At 45.1% G+C, this 24,757-nt stretch overlaps 1 protein-coding gene across 4 annotated transcripts in view; it reads right to left on the reverse strand.

Moving 5' to 3' along the window:
* Positions 1-8,484: 8,484 nt before the first annotated feature.
* The window catches only part of LOC146867553 (delta-1-pyrroline-5-carboxylate synthase), a 384,344-nt gene continuing 368,071 nt past the window's right edge, over positions 8,485-24,757 (reverse strand). For all 4 annotated transcript variants that reach the window (XM_085606275.1, XM_085606272.1, XM_085606277.1 and 1 more), the window contains exons 17-18: positions 10,259-10,354; positions 8,485-9,594 (exon numbers count right to left, since the gene is read on the reverse strand). In XM_085606275.1, coding sequence (XP_085462401.1) covers positions 9,413-9,594; positions 10,259-10,354 — 278 coding nt within the window. In that variant the 3' untranslated portion in view covers positions 8,485-9,412. The remainder of the gene's footprint in view (positions 9,595-10,258; positions 10,355-24,757) is intronic.

The raw sequence follows: 24,757 nt of genomic DNA on the forward strand, positions 1-24,757 counted from the left end.
TTGAAGCGCTCAAGCGTATTGTCCGTCTTGTCGCCAAACAGGAGACAGCCATCAAAGGGCATGTCCAAAAGGGTCGATTGGACATCCCTGGAGAAGCCAGTGGACCTCAGCCAGGCATAGCGCCTCAAGGCTACTCGTTCTACCCAGCGAGTCGGCGGTATCCAGCACACATCGAATGGCTAACTTTGCTGCATCTCTACCCTCTGCAACCGCACAGGAGAGTATGGCCTGGGCCTCCTCCGGGCACTGTGGCAGCACTTGGGCAACCGTGTCCCACACCGAGTAGGTGTTATGGCCCAAGAGACATGCGTTGTTCACCAACCACAGTCCTAAGCTGGCGGAAGAAAACATCTTCCCAAGATGGTCCAGCTTCTTGGATCCCCCATCTAGGGTAGTAGTAGGGAACACGCCTTTGGACGTTGAGGCTTGGACCACCAAGCTCTAGGGGGTAGGGTGTTGGGAGAGGAAAATTGGGTCGCCCGGGCCCGGGCGGTTGCGTTGGGCAATCATCCTATCCACAGGAGCCCCAGTGCTGGGCTTGGACCAAGTGCCCAGAAGGATGTCTGTGAGGGCCTCATTGAACGGCAGCAGGGGCCACGAAGAGGCCGCTGACGGCTGAAGCACCTCAGTCAGGAGGTTAGTCCTGACTGCCACCGTCGGACGCTCAATGCCCAAGGCACCAGCCGCCCTACGCAATTTCACAGCATAGGGGGCTCCCTCCTTCATGGCCACGGTAGGGGGAGAAAGCATACCAAGGTCTGGCGCAGTATCCAGACCACTGGCCTCGCCCAACTCCTCTCTCCAGTCCGGCTCTTCAAGCTGGTCTGGCAGAGGGTCAACAGACCCTCCCAGTCCTCCTCTGGCTGTCACTCAGGGCGATAAGGAACACCAGGATATAACAGCGGTACACAATTACGGGTCAGCGCCGGTACTGGCGTTGGTCGATGCTGGTCCGGCTCCGTGTCCAAGTGAAGGGGAGGCCCGGATCGACGCCGGCTGGGGACACAACCTGCGTTGTAGGTGGCGGAGGTGTTGTCAGAGGAATTTGTGCCGGTGGATGTGTCATGAGGTTGACTGGCACCGATCTGGATCCAGGCCTGGATCCCTGGGGCTCTGCAGGGGCATCTAAGGCCTAGAACCCCCAGCTGAGTCTGCGGGGCCTGAAGATGCACCGGCGGAGTCGGGCTTCCCAAAGATGGAGTGGAGGGCTTAATAAAATGCACGAAGCTGGGCAGGGGACGCTTGGGCTCCCGAGAAGGGAGGGAAGCTCGGAGCCATCCCAGTAGGCTCCACGGGCAGAGCCGGACGACTACTTTCCACGTCCCATGTTGCGTTGGCCAACAGACGGGGAGAAGGCAAAGAGCGACTGTGCTTCTTTGCCTTCTTCCTGTGCTTCGACTTACCCGATGACGAAGACTTCGAGGAGAAATGATGGTGGTTAATTCGCGACCGGTCCTGTCACCTTCCTCTTGACCAGGACCCCAAGCAGTGCGGAGCTTACTGCCGGGCCTCCAGAAGCTTTCAGGACCGCACCCGCAAAGACTTCAGGTTCATGGCCCGACAGTCAGAGTACGACTTCAGGTCGTGGTCGCGCTCCAGGCACCAAAGGCACATGATGAATGGGTCCGCGACCGACAAAGTTGTGACAGGTGTCGCAAGGCTTGAAGCCCGTTGGAAGATGGGACATCCCTACGTGCACTAGGAGTTGAACGACTCGAACAAAATGTCGATAAAAGTCGAAAAAGAGTTAGTCAAAAAATGACTAAGTGAACCGCTCTCTCCAGATCTGCGCTGGCTGGCGCGGAAAAAGAAGGAACTGACGTCCGCGAGCAGGAGCAGCGTCTAAGTAGATACCGAGACGTCATCCCGGCGATGAAGGCGGAGTCGACAGACACCATCTACTGACACGCAAGGGTACTGCCAAGGAAAAAAATTCCGGATCCAGTCTGACGCCTGGGGGTAATTCTAAGGTAAGGAATCTATAACTAATAGTCTCTGTCAGATACGCCTTTCAACTGTGTTCATCAATGTATAGCTTGGCTTTGCAGTCCCAGATGTCTCGGAATTCATCCTGGCACAGTCACCGTAATCCTTGTAGTCGTGCAAAGACAGTAGGCACTAGAGATATACCTGATGAGTCTGTGACACACATCTGTTTGTGACAGTCTTTGCCAGATTTAAACCTGGTGGTCTTCGGAGGGGAATAGTCTCTTGCACTGAGGTGACCAAGAAGAGGGTAAAATGTTTTCTGTCAAAATTAAGTCACCACACTACATTCTGGAATGTTGAAGCAGCCTGCTACCTTAAGTAACAAAGCTTACTTCTCTTTAACACGCCTTTTGTCTATATGTACCTATTCTCTGCAGTTCTGAAGAGGATTAAAAAGAGCTTGTAATATAGTTAAGCTTCCATTCACCTCTAATAAAACAAGTTACTTACCTGTACACTGTGGTTCTCCAGTATTTATATCTGTCATAGATTCACATGCTTGAAATTTCCCAGTCATCAGGGTGGGAGCCCCACAGTACCTAAAACAAGCTTTACCATTTAAGTACAGTCAAAGACATAAAGAAAACAAGTGACATTGTTAACAAATTCACATTGTTTTAATAGCACTAAACTTCAACCAATCAGAAGCAAGACCCTGAACCACTCTTCCCCTGCAGAGCCACCATACCTCAGATTTCGAGCACAAATGTGATAAAATATATATATATATATAAATCCATGAGGTATACAAGTGGTGAGCCTAAATAGGGAGGTGGGTGGTTCGCAAGTGAATCTATGAAAGATATCAATACTGAAGAACCACAGTGTACAGGTAAGTAACTTGTTTTTTCTCCAGTATTGAATCTTTCATAGATTCACATGCTTGAATCAGAGTAGCTAACAGTAAGTCAAGGAGAAATGGAGACGGGTTAGGTCAAACTGCTCTCCAAAGAGGCATAAATGAAGTAAGACATGAACCACTGTGAAATAAACTGATCAGATAAAAACAGTGGCGATACAAGCAAAAAATAATACATTATTAGAAGAAACATGCTGTAATGAGATAAACGAAAAAATAATCTGTCCCTTAATGAAAAAGGTGATATAAAACTTGCCTGTCCAACAGCAGCAGCATCGGCTTTCCATGCTGAATCCGAAAAAGTGTTTGTTGAAGGTATGGGCATTTGACCATGTTGCGGTTCTGCAGATGTCTGGAAGTCTGTGGATGCAGCCATCTTTCTTGTTGATTGTGCAGCAACTTTCGTGGACAGCGTTTTTCCTCCTTTGTTGAGACAAAAAGGCAATTACTGTCGACAGACAACGGGCTACACTGCTTCTTGAGAGTGCATAGCCCTTCCTGGGAGGTGCAAAAGAGTTGAGAAGTTGATCTGATTTTCTGAGATCTTTCATTCGGTGAATATAGAATTTCAAGTAACGTTTGACATCCAGAGACTGGAGAAACCTCTTTGCTGTGGAAGAAGGATGGTTTAAGTATGTTGACAAAGCTATATGTTCATTCAAGAGGAAAGAAATCAGAACCTTTGGGATTAATTTAGGGTTGGTTTTCAACAAAACCTTATCCTCTCTGAATTGTAGAAAAGAGTAAAAGGCGCGTTCATGATTTGAGAAAGAGCCGTATTCAGCTGTCAGGATATTGCAGGAGGTTTTACAGTGGAAAGGCCCTTCATGAATGCCTTTACAAGCCTAGTGGACCATAGGGAGGTTTCACTAGTCTTTCTCAGGAATATGGTAATCATTGCTGAATGCACTTTTACTGAAGAATGCACCAAGCCTGACTTTGCCAAGTGAAGAAGATATGGCAACAATTGCAAAATGTTAGATGCAACAGTAATAAACTCTCTTCCATTTAGCCACATATGATTTATTTGTGGAAAAGGCTTGTGACTGTTCCAGGATAGATTAACATTCTACTGGAATAGGTAGAGATCCAAATTCATGGGCATGAGGTGCCATGCTGACAAATTGAGAGCCTTTATTTGAGGTTGCAATATCTGGCGGTTGTTCGTGGAGATCAGGCTCTCCATCGGTTAGAGCTGGATGTGTGGGCACACAGACATTAGGAGAAGTTCTGTGTACCAATACTGTCTCGTTTAAGTGGGGGCTATGAGAATGAGATGACATAGCTCCCTCTTCATCTTGCAAATCACCCTGGGAATAGAGGAAAGGGAGGAAACGCAAAGGTGAACATTCCTGTGCATTGACTGAAGAGCATTCCCCCCCCCGCCTCCCAAGACCCTCTGTGAAGGAATATGCTTGCAAACATTTTGCATTTTTTGCTGAGTAGAGTTGCAAAAAGGTCTAGATTAGGGGAACCCTGTTTTTTGAAGATCTGAGATGACTGTTTCCGAATTATTTCCCATTCGTGGCATTGACGCGTTGACCTGCTGAGAGTCCCCTCATATGTTGTCTATGCCTGGGACACATTCCACTTGTAGCGAGATGCCATGATTCAGTAGCCACCTCCATATATGCTAGGCTTGAGATTAGATTTTATAGATATCATTCCCCCTTGCTTAGTGAGATAAAACACAGTTGTGGTATTGTCCATTCTCACAATAACAGAGGAATTTCGAATTCTAGGCAGAAATGATTGGAGTCCTAGCAATACGCTTTCTGTTCTAGAAGATTGATGTGCATCAGTGCTTCTTGAACAGATAATTTTCAGTGGATTTCTAGCTCCTAACGATACGCTCCCAACCTTCCAAGGAAGCATCCGTGGTCAATAGGAAGCTTGGTCAGGCTGCCTCAAAAGAGAGACCTGGCGAGATATTGCCCTTCTTTCCCCACCATGACAACGCTTGCTTCATTGTAGGGGTGATGTTGATGATCTCTTCGAACGAACAGTGACTCTAAATCCACAGAGCATCCAGCTGCTCCTGAAGTGGCCTCATATGTGGGCAACAGTTTGGAATTAATCAGATGCACAGGGATAGAAGCCCCAGTATTGATTTAAACATCCTCACGGAAGTGGACTTTCATTTTATAAGGGAAGAAGCTGTTTATATTATCCTCTGAACCCTTTCTGTGGTTCGCGCCGGGACACTCTTGTAGTGACTGTGCGCGCTACAAATGGAAATAACATAACATACAGTTGACATCTGTAAGACTGGTAAGAGGGTCTCTGTACGGATTGCCATTTTCCTCCTCAAAAGGATTGAACACACCTCTGCAGCAGCATTCTTAAAGAACATGCTGTGTCTGCGTCAGCCTTGATTGCCTAAAGGACGCCATCCACGTGTTTGCCAAATATGTTCTTACCATCAAAGGGTATATCCAACATTTTGGCTTGAACCTCCGGGAGGAACAAGGTGATCTTCAACTAGCTTTGTCGGTGCAGAACTGCAGTGCTAGCCATCTGTCTAAAAGCGGTGGAGGATATGTCCATGGCCATGTCAATCTCAGAAGATGCCTTGACAACCTCTTGCAAGATTTCTCTTGCCTCCTTGTTCTTATCCTCCGGAAGATGTTCTAGGAAGAGATGCAAGATCGGACCACATTTGGTGGTCATAGCGACCCAGTATGGCCAATGCATTTGATGCCCTGATGGAGGTGGCTGCCAGTGTTGTCCAGCCTTCTCCTTTATCTGGTGGTGCTGAACAAGGGGCAGAAGGATGTCTGGATCATCGCTCTGGTGCCTGCATAACCACCGAATCCAGACATGGATGCCCTATCAAGCAGACCAGTGAAGAGTCTGGAGCCTTATATTTTTTGTCCATTCGAGGAACCACAATGGTGACTGAAGCTGGATTTTTAATCAACTCAAGGCCTTCTTCCCAAATATAATTGACAATAGGGATAGATCTTACTAATTTTCTCGCAAAGTCTTTAAAATCATACAGAAAACATTCTATTTGCTTCACTGGGAGAGGCAGATTGAATCTCTTGGAAGCCCGTTCCAGTATCTCACTACCACCCTATGTCCTCAGGAGGAGAACTTGCTAGTGAAGATGACTGTGAGGATGGGGCAACATGGTCATCTCACTCCTGATCTGATGTATTTGGGTCCTGAAGTAATTCACCATCTTCAGGCTGATCATCTGGATCACTCTCTATATATTCATCCCTGATGGTTATGGAAAGAAGTAATGATCTGGCCTCTTGCGTGCGAACAGGTGCAGAATTCTTAGGCAAAGGTGTAGTGACAGATGCCTCAGGGCAACCCTGAGTGAGAGGGATTGGCGAATGTGTTTCTGGTAGGTGCTTGTAGTAATCATTCAGCATGTGTCTCTAATTGGTGACTAAAGAGATGGGCACTGCAATGGTATCGTCCCTTGAGCCTTGTGGTTCTTTGTACGGCTCTTCATAAGGACAATGCTCTTTGAAGGAGTTATATCGATGGGAAATAGGCGGCTGGTTAGCCGTGAACCAATAATCCCCTTCCAGGAAAGTAGAAGCGTCCTTGTTGGGATCGTCATACTATCCGTCGCCTTGCACTTTACCCTTAATTGAGAAGGGCTCTATTCTTGACTGAAAATCTCCCGATTTCAAGGAGATGGGATGGAGGCAAGAGAGAAACCTTACAAGGTGATGGTCTTAGGTGAGTAGAAGCACTCTCAGCAAAGAATGCCACATTTTTCCATGTCAAAGAGATGTTTTTTGTTCTTGCTAAGGTTGCAGACACTGGTCTAGTCGACGGTGTTTTAAAAGCGGTTGTCGACAGAATGGCCATCGACGATGTCAAAGAGGTGGAGATTGACACGCTTTTCGTCGATGAAGCAGTCATCGTCGATGTGAACCGTCTTCACAGTTGCTATTGGAATGGACAAGGAACGTACCATAGACTAAGTTCTTGTCGGCGCTGTTGTCTTCGTGTCAGTTGCTGGTCAAATTTTAGTTAATGATGCATCTTTCAGAGGAGTGACAGGCACAGAAGAAGGAGTGGAAGTTTTCTTCAGAGTTGAGCCTGTAGAGGAGTCCTTAGAGGCTGGTCTTTCGGATCTCAATGTTTTTTCAGCAGCCTTCAGTTTCTTAGGGTATTTTACAGATGAGATAGAGCCCTCATTTTCAAGTCTTCCCTTCAACCAGGTTCTGATATGGACGTTTTCTTTTGGAGCCATAGAGGTAGTCTGGCTTCACTGACTTTAGTGTCTTGGCAGAAAAGATTCTGCAGTGTTTACATTCCTTAGGCTTATGGTTAGGATGCAAACATTATAGACAGTCCTTATGGGGATCTTCTGAAAAAGTCTTTGCTTTCCACAAGACCTGCATGGCCTGAAAAGCCTTTTCTTGGATACCGCTGACATATTGTACAGAATACTGCAAAAAAACAGTACCTCATAGCTGAAGCAATCCAACGTTCCCTTCCTTGAGAAAGGCAAAAAGGGTCAAAAGTTCACCAACTAACAACTGAGCAGACCTCAGGGAGACTCCCTTACACACGAGGTGCGGTTAGAAATCCGAGGTACGTTGGCTCTGAAGGGGAAAAGTGGCTCAAAGTCTTGCTTCTGATTGGTTGAAGATTGGGTCTATTAAAACAATGTGAATTGGTTAACAATGTCACTTGTTTTCTCTATGTCTTTGACTGTACTTAAATGGTACTGCTTGTTTCAAATACAGTGGTGCTCCCACCATGACAACAAGGAAGATTCAAGCATGTGAATATATGAAAGATTCAATATTGGAGAATTAGAATTGCTTTTTTATATTCATTTATTTATTTTACAAAAAATACAAAGTACTTTTTCTTTGCATCTTGGATGTTGTCCTCTGACAACAGTATCACTGGAATTTGGTCATTAGAAGAGGTGTACAGTGTTTATCAAACTAGTGAAGATACATATGATGGAGACCCCAATCTACAGGTAAGTAACTTTTCTATAAGTGCATTTGGAGTTTTGAAGGAGGAAAGGAAACCAAAACTTGTGATTCATTATATTTCTTTTAGCAGCACATGGACATCCATTCATCAATGTGATTGGCAGCCACTAAGAAAATCGATCAGGCCTTGTAGACCAGTTTTGTAAACAGCTCCTAAAAAATCTTACGTCATGAGTAACTAGACTGAACACTGTACATTGGATTGTGTAGCAGCCACCATCACAAATTGAGTTCTTGCAGAAAGAAATCAAAACCACTCCATAACCTTACTGCCCTTTTCACGAAGGAATGCCTCATGTACTTATTGTTTTTTATACTCTTACATACATCATATCAAGTGCATCATTCATGATTTACAAGCGGTTGTCTTGGTATTGCAGAGAGCTGAACTTAGACTGGAATGATCTTGCAAAAATGTGGGTTTGTTAACACTCCCAAATTAATTAATTAAGCACAATCCACTAAGTGATGATTCTTAAAAAGGTGGGTTGTTGGATGGAAAATGCTAAGCTCAGAGTCATCAAGACTGGAATGTATCTGAATGGAAAGAGGAGAAGATGAAGGGTTCCAACATAAGGACTGAAAGGAAGAAAAGACTGGAGTAGTAAACCCAAAGATAACAACCTACCCAAAACATACTGACAAAGAAAACAAACATTTTTGCAAGATTTTTTATTTTGAAAATTTCAGCAAAATATGGCCTCTTGCCAGGGGCAGTTCGGAGAACAAATTGTCATAAAAAAGAAACTCCGCAAAATATTTTTAGCCAATCTAGGCACATACAGGTAATGTACATTTCACTGTGAAAGTGGAATATCTACAATAGTCTTAAAAACAAAATTGTTCCTTACTGGATCGGTTTTGGTCAATAAATACAAAAAGTGTGCTGAACATTTCTTATAAGGATTGAAGGAAAAGGCGTATTGTATACAAATAGAAATTATACAGTTTCATACATATTATGTACGAATCGTATAATTTAGAGGCTCATTCACAGACCAACAGAAAATATGCTTCTAATCTGCACAATATTGCATCAGATGATATTTGAAGATGTTTGAAATAGTGACAGACTGGAATAAGTTGAGTTCTGGAAGGTGCTAATATATTGGTATTCTGCTACCATTACAGAAAGTGCATTTTTAATTTGTAACACCCACATTAACAAAATATCACTGGCACCAAATGGATTGGAAGATGTGCTTCAAACATTTCCTAGCTCCACTATGAACCAAACAAATTACAATGGTTTAAAAGGCAGATACAACTAACTTCATGGTTTCAGAATTCAATAACTTTTGAAGTATGAGTTTAGTTTAAGTGTAACTGCTGACCAACGAACAGACTGTCCGAGGCACTCTTCGAATTGATACAAGTATACGCCTTAGTGCTGATACGACTACCTCAAGAGCATACAAGGTGGAAATTGGAATTGGTTTTTTGAGCCAAGCACGAGGTTCATTTAAGAAATAACCTCTTGTTCCATGAAAGTATCAATGGATTGAAGGTGTATGCCTCTCCAGGTTTAAGATTATTTTACAGTACTCAATTTACTGAAATATAGTATTTCCATATGAGAATTCCCTTAGCTTGTATTTCTCTGAGGAACAGGCAAGCTTTCATGAAGATACTTCATGTTTCCTTGTTCTGCAAAGTCAGAAACCACATGATTGTTTCCCCTGAGCAGCCACTTTGTGGTCAGAAGTCCCTCTATTCCGACAGGTCCTCGAGCATGAATACGAGAAGTACTTATTCCAACCTCAGCTCCTACAAGTGATGAAAATAAATATGCAGGTTACTTTATAGTTGTCATTACAAAAATATGAATAGAAGAAGAAGACTGTAAGAATAACAGATTAAAGTTGGAGCATTACATAATCAGTCCAAAGGAGGTCTTAACTTTTCTTCATGTTAATTTTAGAAACCTTTACAATGTAACATGTTTAACCCATCAGATCTTTCAGGTTATTTGAGGCACTCATTAAAACAAAACCAGCTAATCATAAGAAATTGCTATGAATAACCTGATTGCATAACCACTTTTAATAAGTGTTGGCAAAGTCAACAGGCCTCGCCTTTATAAGGTATAAGCCAACGTTTTGGATCAATTATTATTATTGTTATCATAATTATTACTAATATTAACATCATTATCAGCAATATTACTATTAGTTTACGAATTACCCCTGTAGCCTTTGATGAGTCTTAGCAAGTTTTTAGGTATGGGCTTCAGTTTGGACACTCACTGAAAAAGAACCATCCATCCATCATGTGTTAAACATGAAAGCAAAAGTTAATAGTATGGTGAAGCAAATTAAGAGTAAAACATTAAAAAGGGGTGTCTGCAAAAAGAAGTAAACTACAAATAATTTACATTTTCTTTTAATATTCATCTAATGCCACCAAGGAATATTGCCATTGGATCACTTACCAAGACCAAACCGGTATCCATCAGAAAATCGCGTGCTAGCATTCCAGAACACACAAGCACTATCAACATGTTGAAGGAAGTATTCTGCTGTTTTCTCTAAGGAGGCAAAAATAAAAAAAAAGTTATAGCAGCCAGTAAATCATATTTAAATTGTAAACTACTCGTACCAAATTTTATAAAGGAGCATTTTCTGAGGCCAAGTCCTCATATTATGGGAACTATATATTTGGAATGATGCTTCAAGGGAGACTCAGTCAAGTAAAGGAGCTAGCTAGTATGCAGATACTGCAAGTGTGCGTTAAAGTATATATAAAAAAATAAACACATTGGCAAAGTTAATAGGGCTGTTACCCATCAGTCTTTTAAGCTTTGCTAATGCTTGTGCTGTTTTGTCATAGTTTTTGCAAAACGCTATTTTGGAAGCTGCTGACCTCTCATCAGAATAATATAAGAAAAAAAAACATTGGCTACAAGCAAAAAGATTCATTGGTCTCAAGAAGCAAACATTGCCATAATAGTTCCTAGCACTTAAGAGAACTTTCTTGTGCGTGGATGTGCTCCCTGTGAGAGGGGGGGCAAAATACAGTCACTCACAGGGAAGTTAGCCATGGGCTGAAGTGGGCTGACCCACAGCACCATGCAGTGTGCTGTAGAAGACAAAGAAAATGTACATAACAGAACAAAGGATGAAGACAGCTGTCTGAAAGCCCCTATAAGTATATTCTATATATAATATGAGTAAAATCAAAAGGTCTTCGCTAATGCAAGTCCTAAAAAAAGAAAAACAATGCTGAGTGGGCTAAAACAATGGGACCCACTCAGCAAACATCTGAGTCTCTAGTGCATTCACCTCACCGTCCACTAAAGGCATCGAGGTTCATGCCAGACAGACAGGTGCTTCTCTGCGAGGCTGGGAAATCTGCTGACCTGGCCATGCACTGACTATTACGAGGTGCCCTCAGTCTAATACGGGAATTCTTGCCACCTTTTACGCAGGATGGTAGGGTAAGCTATTATTCAGTAGATTGTATTTAGCCCTGCGTCAAACTCTAACAGTTTTTCACATTTATGTTGTATTCTTTGTGATCCAAACCCTTTCCAGTGCATCAAAGACTCTCTCCTTATTGAGGATCACTATTCCCATCAGCAATTAGCCTTAATGCCTACATGTATTAATAAGCTCGGATGGCCCCAGGCATTTATGACCATTTATGCCTGCCACTGCCCCAGTGCTACATTTACAATTGTGTGCATAGCAGTGGCACCGCTGTCAGATGTTCTAGTCCTTCCAAACACTTGCAATGCTGCAGGTCACAAGACTCCTCTATCACCTTCATTGTTTGAAAGGTGAATGAGATCCTGAATAGCAAAGAGCTGCCTTGGTGACAAATAAGAATAAGACACTGCACCCGTTTTAGGTTAAAGGGCACAAAATGCACCCAAGCGAGCAGGGCATGGGATCACACATGGAATCTGCTTGACTCTTCGGAACTTAAAAAGAATACAAATTGAGTGAGGGGTCTAAAAAGTGGCGCCTTGCCACTACCACTACAAGGCAAGGCAGGTGGAGTAGATTGGTAAAAGGTAAAAATGAAAAAAAACGTGTTGGGCAACTTGGACGAGGTGTTGGGGGGTGGGGGCGGGGAGTTGCAATGACTCCCACCACACCACTGAGTAGGATAAATAATACAACTGTTCAACAAGACTGTAAAGTTATTTAAAAATAAAAAGTAGTAAGGGGAAATCCCTTCACCCTTAGGCAAGGATTAACTGCATTTAAATCTGCTCGTCTTTAGATAATGCAATGGACGGGAGAGGATGGAACCTCCTGAACCCCCTCCCCATTTGGCAAGGCAAGGTTTAATGGAAGAACAGTACGGCCAGCACAATCCTTCCTGGCATTCAGCATAGTGTGTTCCCTGTGGAAATGCTAAATGTACTAATAAACCCTCCGGTCTTGGCCATGCCTTAGACTGGGGGTAGGTGAGGATGAACGGCAAAACAGCATGTCTTTTTTCATCTCTCCTAAGCCTTATGAAGAGCTGAATGGTGATCTGCATATATGGTTGCTCTTTAGGCCACCTTTACAAAATTGACTGTCCTTCAGTGCCGGTCAGATGCTCACGAACATCAGTTTTTTCCTTCTTTTCAGAGATAATTTTCTCTCAAGAAACAACATTTTTACATTGAAGGAACCTTTCTTTGTAAGTGGTGTACCCTGATATTTAATATTATTTGAAAAAATTGAGTTGTTTCCCCTGCCTTAATGTTTTTAAATGTTGCTGTCCTTGATTAAATGTGAGGGAAAACAAATGACTGCACCCAGGGATACCAGACAATCACACTGTTACTGATAAAAATTCTGACAATTATTATTTTTTTGTTTTCAAAATGCTCCTAGGCTGCTAACAGAAATATACATTTAGGGTTGCATGTGCAACGGACACATTTTCATTTGCTTAAAACAACCAAAAAAAGAAGCAAAAATACAACAAATCCAAAATAAGCACTAAATGAAAAAAACACATTACATGCCACATTGTTTTATTCATCTTTTTTTTGAAAATTATACTTGTGTATAGTGATCACCATGTTACATGATGGAAAAATAAACATGTTTTGGTACTCCCCTTGTAACTTCTGCCCCATTCCCCATGACCAATCTGTAACAAATAAGGTTCGAATTTTCATTAGTAACAACTCTGCCATCCCCCCTCCCCCCCGATTCATTTGCATTCGGTTTTACCGAAGTTTGTCGCAAATTGGTTGGGGCAAAGTTGTCAACAATGCAAAAGGAAAACATTACTTTTCTGTAACAAGTAGTATGCATCTGTTGGACGGTTTATTGACATGTGTTGCACACTCTTGGCATCTAGTATTGGGAGGGGATGTTGCATGTTTTGTTTGTTCAAATTAAAAGGTACAGTTTTGAGGTAACTTGTGATCCCTCCCCCAAAACCCACAATGCACCAGAATGTACTCTCCACTTTCGATTATGTTTTTCCCCACACGGGTGAGAGTAAGAAGGTAGCAGTGCATAGCAGGGCAGTCTATGTGAAAAAATGTAACCGAAATATGTATTTGGGAGTTAAAAATATTGAAAACGTCATACCACACACTTCCATATACGGAGGTAAAAGGGCACAATTCAAACTATGAGCTACAAACGAACTGTAACACTCAAACAGCATTTGAGGCACGTGCTTCTGCAAATCACATGCTCTGCACAGACAGAAAACAGGTACCATTTTACATAACTGTTAACTGAAGTGGGAGACGATTGCAAAAGCGTTTTTAGACCAGTTTGCCAACTTGTGCTTCTTATCAGCAGTGTATGTCCACATAGTAATGCTTGGTAAAAGTGTGGATTTAAAATCATGCTGCAACTTTACATAGGTCTGCAAGTGGGATGTTGGTTAGAAAAAGGATAGTGGCTTCCTTTTGCGAGTGGAATGTGCTCTATGCATACAGTGCACTGTGCTGTAGGCAATGGCATAACAAAATTGAATGCAACTCACAATGCGTCTAGCCAAGCCCGTTTAGGAAATTGGATTTCTTAAGTGGGGCTGGCCAAAGACCACAAAGAGCTTCTTAGTCTTTCTAAGAGATTTCGTATGGTCAATGTAGTACACAAGGGCTCTATTGACCTCTAAATTGTGTGAGCATCTTACCGCAATCAACTGGGTGGGGAAAAAATTGGCAAATCAACACGGTATGCTAGACTACTTTAGAGAGAATAAGTGGCTCTTCCTCTGTCGTGGCTTGCAGTTTACTAACTTAACTTAGAAAAGAAAATGATTACAATAAGAAAGTCCACATATCATGAAAGGAACTGCGGTGGACAAGATTGTAATGGCCCAAACGACAGACCCATAAGCCAGATAAGAATGAAGCAGAGGTCCTATGAAGGAACTTGCGATGTTCTTGGAGGTATTACTCTTTCGGCTTTTCATAAAGGCTCCATTAAAAGTTATCTTGAAGGTTGGTTGATGCAGTCTATTTTCCAGGTAAGCAGCAGTCTCAGCTAAGAGTGCTTTTTTTATAGAAGAGTGGGCTAAGCCTGCCTGTTGCAGGTTCGGCATGTAAAAAAGCTGATGGATCACACCAACGCCTGTAAAGCCTGCTTGTTATAACCGATAAAACAATTGACATCTTTCCCAGTTGCTTGCTTAACAAGCCCTTGTAATTGGCTTGCAGGCCTCCTTACGAATTTGCATGCACTCTTCTGGAAGTTTCAAATACTCAAACTCTAAAATGTCAGGTGACAAATAACAAGATTCAGGGCCTAGGCTGGCATGTTGCAGTTGACCCAGATGCTGTGTAAGGCGGTCTGGCCATAGAGGTAGCTTTCTGTGGGGATCTCTGGACATTTCTAGGAGTAGTGAGTGCTATGCCTGCCTCCTCCAGGTCTGTGCAAACAGGATGCGCCCCATGGTGCAGTGATAGTTAAGGAAAAACATATGCAAATATCCCTGACCTGCTATGCATCCACAGAGCATAGCCCATGGATTGTGGATGTGGCTACCGGAAGCCAAAGCTTTGGAATCTTGTGAATGGTAAAAAAATTATAATCCGCATTGGACACCACTGATGGACATATTGATGTAGCATATTGATGCAACCCATTCTTGTGTTGGCTGATGCATCTTATAAGCAGTTTTGCCAAGTTCCTGTCTACCCTAGGAGGAGTTATGCCAGGAGAAGGACTTAATGGTGAATGGCCCAATACCAGATTGTCTTAGGTAGCCTGGACAACTGTGATGTGTGTGTCCCTTCTGTAGGTAGTACAAGGTGCTCATTATGTCTGTGCAAAAGAGCTGAACACTGCTTTGATGCAAATCAGCTTGTAGAATTATCTGAGCATTACCTGTACTACCATTAGTTCTACTACATTGATGTGCAGGCTATTTTTCTCAGGAGACCAGTAGCTCTGGAATGTCACGTGGCCCACAGGTGCTCCCCATCCTGTCAGGGTAAAGTCTGTGTTGATGGCCACTTCTGAGGCAGAACCTGCCCAGTAACAAGTCCTTGTTTCTCACTATAAAAGTTTGGCTGAACCCTGGGCACCACCAAGACTAGATCCTCTTAATGGCCAGTTGCTTGTGACCACCGACTGCCATGGCACTTCTACAGTGGGTGCATATGTAAATTGAGCAGTGAGTACTACTGTAATACAGACAGCATAATTCCCAAGGACTTTATTATCATTTGCATGGTCAGCGGACACAAGGTGTGATAAAAAGGAAGCAGCCTTTGAAATGTCATTACTCTTTCGTTGTTTGGATAGGCTCTGCCTCTTACTGTATTCAACATAAGTCCCAAGAAGGGTTGAGTATGTTGAGGGCCGAAGTGAATTTATTTGCCTCAGGGATGTGAATCCTAATGTCTTGGAGAGTGTGAGGAAGGCATTTTCGTCAGCCATTGCTCTTTACCAGCCAGTCGGCATTGTGCTGAAGATGTACTGGGACCACTACCAGACATTTCTGAAAAAACTTGAGGGATGTAGGGTAGGTTGTGGTCCAAAGGGGTTGAACGTTTAACTGATAATGCCTTCCACATAACACAAATCTGAGGTACTGGTGGGGTTGCGGAAGGAAAATATTACTTACCCTGTAAACATGTTTGTAGCATGTAATGCCTCAGGTTCACAAGCTCTGCATACGACTGACTTTTAATGTTGTGCTCAGATGTTTGCAAGCTGTTTTTCTTCTAAGTCTTTCGAGTCACACGATTCACTGTGACTGTTCCCTTTAACGGCAACGTACATGTTAGTTTTTTTTCGTAAAGCAGGTGATCTTATGTATGAAGTGGCAAGTGAAGATAGCATAGCAACCATGGGTATTGTGAGTGTAAGAAAGTATGTGACAAGAGGAGAGATCTACAAAAGAGACAGACATAAGGAAGGAGAGTGGGCGTATGTTTATCTACAGCACTACACGCTACGAACATATGCTTACTTGGTAATATGTTAATTTTGGAGTATGTTCAGAACATGCTCTGTATAAAATGTAACGCAATGCCCTCTATAAAAATGGCTAGTCCGTGGATGGTACAGATGTCTGGAAAATATTTCTTAGCACTGTCTGCCCAAAATGGCCCTTTAATGTGCTTGGATAGCCATACAATAGTGTTTGATAAATGTGTGTGGGTTTGATCACATGGCTTTGCATATATCAGCGAGTGGGATAGTGCTAAAAAATGCCTTGGTCGGACTGTTCTTTCTACGTAGAGTGTGCCCTAAGGGGGCGGGTGAGGTAGGGCTCTCTTCACTGTGTGGTAGCTGGTCATACTATCCACCTAGCTATGCAAAATTGTGTGATGTTTTATTTCACCCCCCCCCCTCCTTTTTCTTCATTTTTTTGCATACAAGAGAACCTCAAAATACAGGACTTCAGGGTCTGAGCTTTACAAAACCTTCTCCTGTGTTTGATTTAATAAACTATAATGATGGTTATGTAGACTAGGCAACCAGTCTACCCAGTGAGTGCACATAAAAACTGACTTGCTTCGTAGTTCACTATTGTCATTGTTTTCAGGGTGGGGGAGAATAAACGATTCCGAATTTATGTTTGAAAAGTAAAACTTAAAAAGAAAACTGATATCATCTGAGGTGAACAGTTCTGCATGTTAATGAAATACACTTTGATTTTTGAAGAGCCCTTTTCATATTTTTTACACTTTTGCTGCAATAGGTCTTTAAAATTGAAGGTGTTTCTAAAATTAAACAGTGCAGGACAACCTAGTTATGTTCTTACTTTAACTTCAGTTAACATTTTAAAAAAATCATAGTGCTGCGTCAAGTAAACAGCAGCCCAGTGTTTCTACTGACCAGGAGGCCGCATGTAAAAGTCAGGAGGGCCGCATGCGACCGCAGGGCCGTACTTTCAGTGTCACTGTTCTAGGGAGATCAAGGATGAGCCTGGCTGCAGCATTCTGAGTGGTCTGTAGTCACCGGAGGAGGTGAGCTGCTATCCTTGCACAGAGAGTGTTGCCGTAGTAGAGTCGGCTGGAGATGTGGGCCTGGGTGATGATCCGTCTTGAGCTTTGGGGTAGCCATTTGAATATCCTACAAAGCATGCAGAGGATGAAGAAGCAGAAGGAGGAGATGGGAGTTCACCTGAGTAATCATGGTGCCTATGTTCCTAACGTGGCCAATGGGGGAAGGAGTACGTCTGAGTTCTGAGGACCACCAGGATGCGTCCCATGGGGATCTTTTGTTTCTGAACATTAGTACCTCTGTCTTGTCAGTATTAAGCTTCAGGCAGTTGTCCTTCATTGAGTTTGGGACGTCTCTCATGCAGTTGTGGAAGTTGGTGTTGGTGGTGTCTTTGGAGAGGATGAGTTATATGTTGTTGGCGTAGGATATAATGTGGAGTCTGTGGGTTTTGGCGATGCTGGCCAGAGGTGCCCAAGTGTTGAAGAGGGTGGGGTTGAGCGAGATACTTAAGGTACTCCACAGATGATTTTCTTGGGTTCCCAGGTGAAGGGCGGAGGCAGAGCTTTTGCATTCTTCCAGTAAGGAAAGAAGCGATATATCCCAGAGCAGATCCTTGGATACGAAAGCTGAGCAGCCTTGTGATGTGTGTATTGGGAGACTGTATTGAAAGTTGCTGACAGGTCGAAGAGGTTCAGAGCCACAGTCTCTACTCAATAAAATATGTCTCAGATGTCATCCGTAGCCGCGATGATAGCTGTCTTGGTGCTGTGGTTGCTGCAGAATCTAGATTGGGAGGAGTGGAGTATGAGGTTTCATTCCAGATGTGAGGAGAGTCGTTGGTTGATGGCTTTTCCTAATACTTTGGCCGGGAACCGGAGATGGGAGATCGGTCAGTAGTTGCTGCGTTTGCTAGGGTCTGTTGATGGTTTCTTTAGTAGGGTGTCGACTTTGCTCCAGAGAATCCAATGAAGAGCTGATCATCCACCCAGTGGTGTGATCAACATAAAAGCGGAGAACACCTCTTAGATCCAGCCGGTGAAATCTCTCCTCCTCCTTAGAGGGTTGAAGCAGAGCAAAGAATGCTGGCAGGGTGATATACTGGTCTACATGAAAAGGAGTCACAACCTGTGGAATGAACGAGGCTCAAGTCTGCAGACCAGCTTGCCTGGGTAGAACGTGGTGTATGGTGGGTTAACAGACAAGACATCTAATTTGCTCAGCCGTAGCACCAAGGTTATGGCGACAATAAATATTGAGTTGAGGGTAAAGAATCAGTAAGAACAACTGTGGAGAGTCTCAAAAGGCGCACACAGGAGGAATGTGAGAACCTTAATTTTGTTCCTATTGGGGCATAACAAACGGAGAAGGGCGAAACATATGTTGTATTCCTTCGAGACAATGCATCACAACTGGTGATTGGCATAATGAGGGCTGTTCCTGCAACTGTAACAAGCATTGGCATAGCCAATAGGTCTCGCCTTTGAGACCTTATAAGTGTTTAGCCATGCAACAGTTGCATAACTAAACACTTATAAGGTCCCAAAAGCGAGACCTATTGGCTATGCCAATGCTTGTTTTAACTGCTGCAATCTATTGAAGCCTCACGGAGAACATCAAAGCGGCCCTGCGGCCGCGAAAGTGATCGCGATCAAACATCAAAGCGGCCGTGAAAGTAATCGCTGTAAAGCGCGATGCGCGTGCCCGCGCACATGCACTGTAGCTCTAGGCTGGCCTGGTAGCACTTTTTGGAGCCCTCACAAAATGTCTCGCAAGACCAGCGCATGCGCTGGGTCAGGCGAGACCTAAAAAGGTAGAAAAAGCAGACAAGTACTCTAAACCGACAGGTACCATTTTTGACAGTGGACTAGGCAAGGCCTTGCCGGGCTAGGGACAACACAAATAACAAAACTACCGACAGTTTGACTTATAATGGGTTGCTCTTTTGAGAGGCGCACCAGGCCATAAACGTATCCCAATGGCAGGCGTATACAGATTTACTTAAGGGGAGCCTGGCTGCCAAAATGACATCAATGACTTTGGGAGGAAGGTCGAAGGCATTAAACTGTCGCTGCTCAATCTCCAAGCATGGAGGTCTAAGTTGCGCAGGCTTGGAAGCAGGACCATGCCCTGCTGTTGTGACGAAAAGTTACTTACCTTCGGTAACAATATATCTGTTAGAAACATTAGTAGTGATAAATTCCTTACCTTAGAATTACCCCCAGGTGTCAGACTGGATCCGGAAAGTTTTCTTCAGCAGTACTCCTGCACGTCAGAAGGTGGCGTTGTGCGGCTCCACGTCCGTCATCGGCGTCATGGTCGCCAGTATGAGGTTGCGGCAGCTACTTAGACGTCGCCCTCGCGCGCTGACATCAGTTCTGTACACAACTTTCCGTGCCAGGAACGCAGAACCATGCAAAATACTGACCACTGGTGCCATTAAACTAGGGCCCTGAAAGGGATGACCTTAACCCTAGAAATCAGGTCGCAGAACGGGGAGGATGGGTGGGGCGGTAAGGAATCTATCACTACTAATCTTTCTTACAGATATATCGTTTACAAAGGTAAGTAACTTGTTCATCTGAAAGAAACACATAGTGATAGATTCCTTACCTTACAATAGATACCCCAGCAATACCAACCCCGGTGGTGGGTCTGCGAACCAAAATCACACCAGGAAGTCCCGGAGAACAGAATGGCCAAAGAAGCCATCTCTCTGGACTTGGCTGTCCAGGCAGTAGTGCTTACTAAAAGTGTGCAACGAGGCCCACGTAGCTGCCTGACAGATGTCTTGTAAGGGGACACCACGTCCCAGTGCCGTAGTGGCTGCCGACGCCCTGGTGGAATGGGCGCGCAGCCCCAACGGAGGCTCCTTTTTAGCCAGAGAATAGCAGGCTTTAATACACAAGACAACCCATCAGGAGATAGGCCGCTTGTGTACGGCCCAACCTTTCTTGGCGCCAACGTAGCCAACAAAGAGCTGGTCATCCACCCGGAACTGTTGTGTGCGGTTCAAGTAAAACAAGAGCGCACGTTTTTGGTCCAGACGGTGCAGCCACTCTAGAAGGATGTAGAGGTGGAAAGAAGGTGGGCAAAGTGATGGTCTGCCCGATGTGAAAGGCAGTAACAACCTTTGGCAGAAAGGATGGATGTGTTCTGAGCACAACCTTGTCCGGATGGACAGATGGAAAAGGAAGTTTACAAGAAAGAGCCTGGAGCTCGCTCACTCTCCTGTCAGAGGTGAGGGCAACCAGGAAAGCAGTCTTCAAAGTCAGCAGACGAAGAGGACAGTTGTGGAAGAGGCTCAAAGGGAGCGCATATTAAATATGGTAGAACCAGGTTCAAGTCCCGCTGTGGCATTACGAAAGGAGTAGGAGGGAAAAGATGAGTAATGCCTTTGAGAAATCTATTTACAATAGGGGACTTGAAAAGAGAGGGCTGATCAGGGAGCCTGAGAAAGGCCGAAATAGCAGAAAGGTAGCCCTTGATAGTGCCCAGAGCAGAGCCCTGCTGGGCCAAAGAAAGAAGTAACAGAAGGACTTCTGAAAGAGGGGCAGAAAGGAGATCCACAGCCTTTGCTACCATGCCACAAATTTGTTCCACCTGCAGGCGTATACCAACTTAGTGGAGGGACGCCTGGCTGCCACAATGACATCACAGACTTCAGGCGGCAAGTCGAAAGGAATCAACTGCTGCCACGCAAAAGGTGGAGACTGGACAGGTTCGGGTGGAGGACCATCCCCTGCCGGTTCGACAGAAGATCCTCCTGAAGAGGCAGTCAGATAGGGGGATCGATCGTCATACTGAGTAGCTCCAGATACCAAACTCTTCGAGCCCAGTCCGGAGCCACAAGAATGACTTGGGCCCGGTCGCGCCTGATCTTCTTCAGCACTCTGGGCAGAAGTGGTATAGGCGGAAAGGCGTACAACAGACCGCAACTCCACTCGCGGCGAAAAGCGCCGCCTAGCGAGTGCCGCCTTGGAAATTCCAAAGCGCAGAATTGCTGACATTGCGCGTTCTCTTCGGTGGCGAATAGATCTAACCAAGGCTCTCCCCACTGTCGAAAGAGACCTGGCGCCACATCCGAGTGAAGACGCCATTCGTGATCCATCAAGCACCTGCGGCTGAGTTCATCCGCCCTGGAGTTCAGTGAACCTGCCAGGTGTTGAACCACCAGGGAAATGCCCTGATGTTCCAGCCATGTCCAGAGGGGCAGAGCCTCCTGACATAGGGTCCACGACCCCACCTCGCCTTGTTTATTGCAGTACCACATGGTGGTGGTGTTGTCTGTGAACACCTGCACTACTTTCCCCTTGACAGACGGAAGGAATGCCTTCAGTGCAAGTCGGATCGCCCGAAGCTCCAGAAGGTTGATATGGAGCCTGGACTCCGCAGGAGACCAGAGGCCTTTGATCTCCGCCTCTCCCATGTGGCCCCTCCATCCCAGGAGGGACGTGTCCGTCACTACCGTGTGCTCCGGTTGGGGAAGGGAGAGGGATTTGCCTTGGACCCAATGCTGGTTCGTGAGCCACCACTGCAGCAGCTGTGCAGTGCCCTCTGAGATCTGGACGTAATCTAACAGGTTACCCTGATGCTGCACCCACGGGAACTTCAGGCCCCACTGCACAGCCCGCATATGCCATCTGGCATGAGTGACCAGCAGGATGCAGGAGACCATGAGGCCCAGCAGCCTCAGAGTCATCCTAACCGAAACCCAGGATAGAGTCCCATCGGCGTCGGAATAGGCGTCGAGCGACGCCTTTCCGGCTCCGTGTCCACATCGGGGCGGAGACCGAGGGCGACGTCGTCCAGTGCCACGGGCGACGTGGGAGGTGATTCCGGTAGGGCCGACATCAGTGGAGATGTCACAAGGTCAACCGGCGTCGACCGGGATCCAGGCCTGAATCCTTGGGGGCCCTGCGGCGCCGGAGCCTACAGCAATGCCGGAGCCGCCGACAGTGAAGGGCGAGGACCCCACGACGTGCCCGCGGGATCCGAAGGCGCGCCAACGGGGCCAGACAGCCCAAAGAGGCGGGCCATGGCTGACAGAAAGTCCTGCAGCTGGGCCGGAGTCGCCGACGGACCTGGGAAAGGCGGGTAGACCAATGGCGACACGTAGGCTCTGCCGGGGCCACGGGGGAGGCACCACCCGCACCCTCAGCCACTGGGGGTACTGCTCTCTCCGGATCTGCGCTTGCTGGCGTGGCAAAAGAAAGAACTGACGTCAGCGCGTGAGGGTGGCGTCTAAGTAGCTGCTGCGACGTCACCTCGGCGACCACAACGCGAACGACGGACGAGGAGCCGCACAACGCCACCTTCCGACGAGCAGTCTGACGCCTGGGGGTAATTTTAAGGTAAAGAATCTATCACTATGTGTTTCTTTCAGATAGTGGATCCGCCAGAAGGGCCAGCTCAATCAGAGATGGATGTTCATGCCCAGTGGTTGGGGATGCTATATTCTGCAAGCTCAATCTGGGACCACCAGGATGACTTGAGATTGGTCATTCCTGATAATCTTCAAAACCTGGAGAGGTATCAGCAGATAGGCATACATGAGTCCTGAGTTCCACTTGATGTGGAACACATCTCTGAGCTCGTGAGGCCTTGGAAACTCCAATGTGCAACAGTTATGACTTTGCGCATTCTCTGGGTTGGTGAATGGAAAAGGCCCTGCGCTACCTCTATATACAGCTGCCATTCTGGATCCTCAAAACGTCAATGACCTAGTTCGGCTGCTGTGGCATTCGAGAAAACATTTCTCGAGGGTCTAGCCACGTCTAGAGATTCAGAGTCTGCTGGCACAGGGTCCACAACAGAAGAAAAAGGAAAAGTCCCTAGTCTGGTGTACCGATCATGTGTTGTACTGCAATCATATACTAAACCAAAAATGAGGCATAAGTAGTATTTAGACCATAGACATCAGTAAAATACAACTAGTAAAATCAATGAGCACAATGATGCAAAAAAAGTATTTAAAAAAATGCAAATCAATTTTAATCGTTACAGTTGAAAATACATAACTATTGTAAAATATTAAAAAGTGTTAAAACCAATCCATTGTTGCTACATTCTCTTGTTGACCATCTGACAAAAGAAATACACAAAAGTCGACGCGGCGTTTCGGTGTATTAAAGATCAGACACCTTCTTCAGGACAGTGTATTCTAATGAAAATAAACTCCGTATCCCTTGTTTGATTCAAATGGGCCACGTTCTTTCCGACTTGTATATAGACGGGAAGAAAAGTAACCTTTTTATGTGGTACTATGTTCGAATATGCAACGTTCGTTGTTCGTGTTTTTTTTTTGCTTTAACGTCTAGATCATAACATTCCATAACAACGGATCAATCCCATTTTTGGTTTTGTAATTATGTATGTTAAAGTTCTCCTTCACAAATCAGAGCACCCATTTTGTAGATCCACATTCCATGTAGCCTTACTGTGTGAATTGTTTGGGAAGAATACACATTTTTTTCATATCCTCAAACCCATAGGTATCCCATAATGACTAGATTCTCAGACAGCATGAATTTGATGATCCATCACGGTCATGCCTGGTGAGATTTGTACCAAAACTCCCTTGTGGAAAAACATTTTATTTGAAGAGAAAGCTTGGGCATTAACATCTGCACATTAAATTGCAACTGCTCTGTCCTCCTTTGATTATACAGGCTTTATGTGATGCAGTTGAACCCTCTTTCCAAACGTTCTGGCCCACTGCCATACCCAAGCACCGCATGGGGTGCACATGGGGTCAGGGTGATATCAATCAATCGCATTTATAAAGTGCAGCACTATCACCCCTAGGGGTAACTGGGCATTGAGGGTGCAGTGTCTCTGTCGAACTGGCAGATCTTGAGTTTCTTCCACAAGGCTGCTGGGGGGTGCTTTTCTGAGGTGGAGAGGCAGATCGATTCAGGTCTTGGCAGCGATGTAGGAGAAATGGCTGCAATGGATGCAGGGGGTGGGCGTGCATGAGTACAAGAGAGGAGGAGCGCAGGTGTCTTGTGGGTAGATGAAAGCTCAGTCGATGGTTGATGTAGGCTGGTGCTTTGTAGCCATGCTCAAGGATCTTGAAATAGCATATTTTCTGGATGGGGAGCCAGTAAAGGTTTTTGAGTTGGGGTGTGATGTGGGTCCGTTTGGGGAGGTCCAGGATGAGTCTCGCTGCAGCGTCCTGTATGGTATGGAGTATTCTGAGGAACGGGTTCGAGATGTCAGCGTAGAGAGCATTGCCATAGTTGAGGTGGCTGGTGACAAGGGCCTGTGTGAGGGTCTTTGTGGTGTTGATTGGGATCCATCTGAAGATTCTGCGGAGCATGCGGAGGATGTGGAAGCAGGTGGAGGCGACTGAGCTGACTTACCATTTCATGATCAGTATGCTGTCATGTATGATGTCTAGGTTGCGTGTGTGGTCTGTTGGTGTTGGTCCGAGTTTTGCTGGCTACCAGCTATGGTCCCAAATTGAGGTGTTCTTTCCGAAGTCCAATACTTCCATCTTGTCGAAGAGGAGTTTGAGGCAGCTGTCTCTCATCCAGTTGTCTACGTTGGTCATGGCTTCACAG

Source organism: Triturus cristatus, chromosome 1_2 (genome assembly GCF_964204655.1).
Source record: "Triturus cristatus chromosome 1_2, aTriCri1.1, whole genome shotgun sequence".
NCBI classification, from domain to species: Eukaryota; Metazoa; Chordata; class Amphibia; order Caudata; family Salamandridae; genus Triturus; species Triturus cristatus.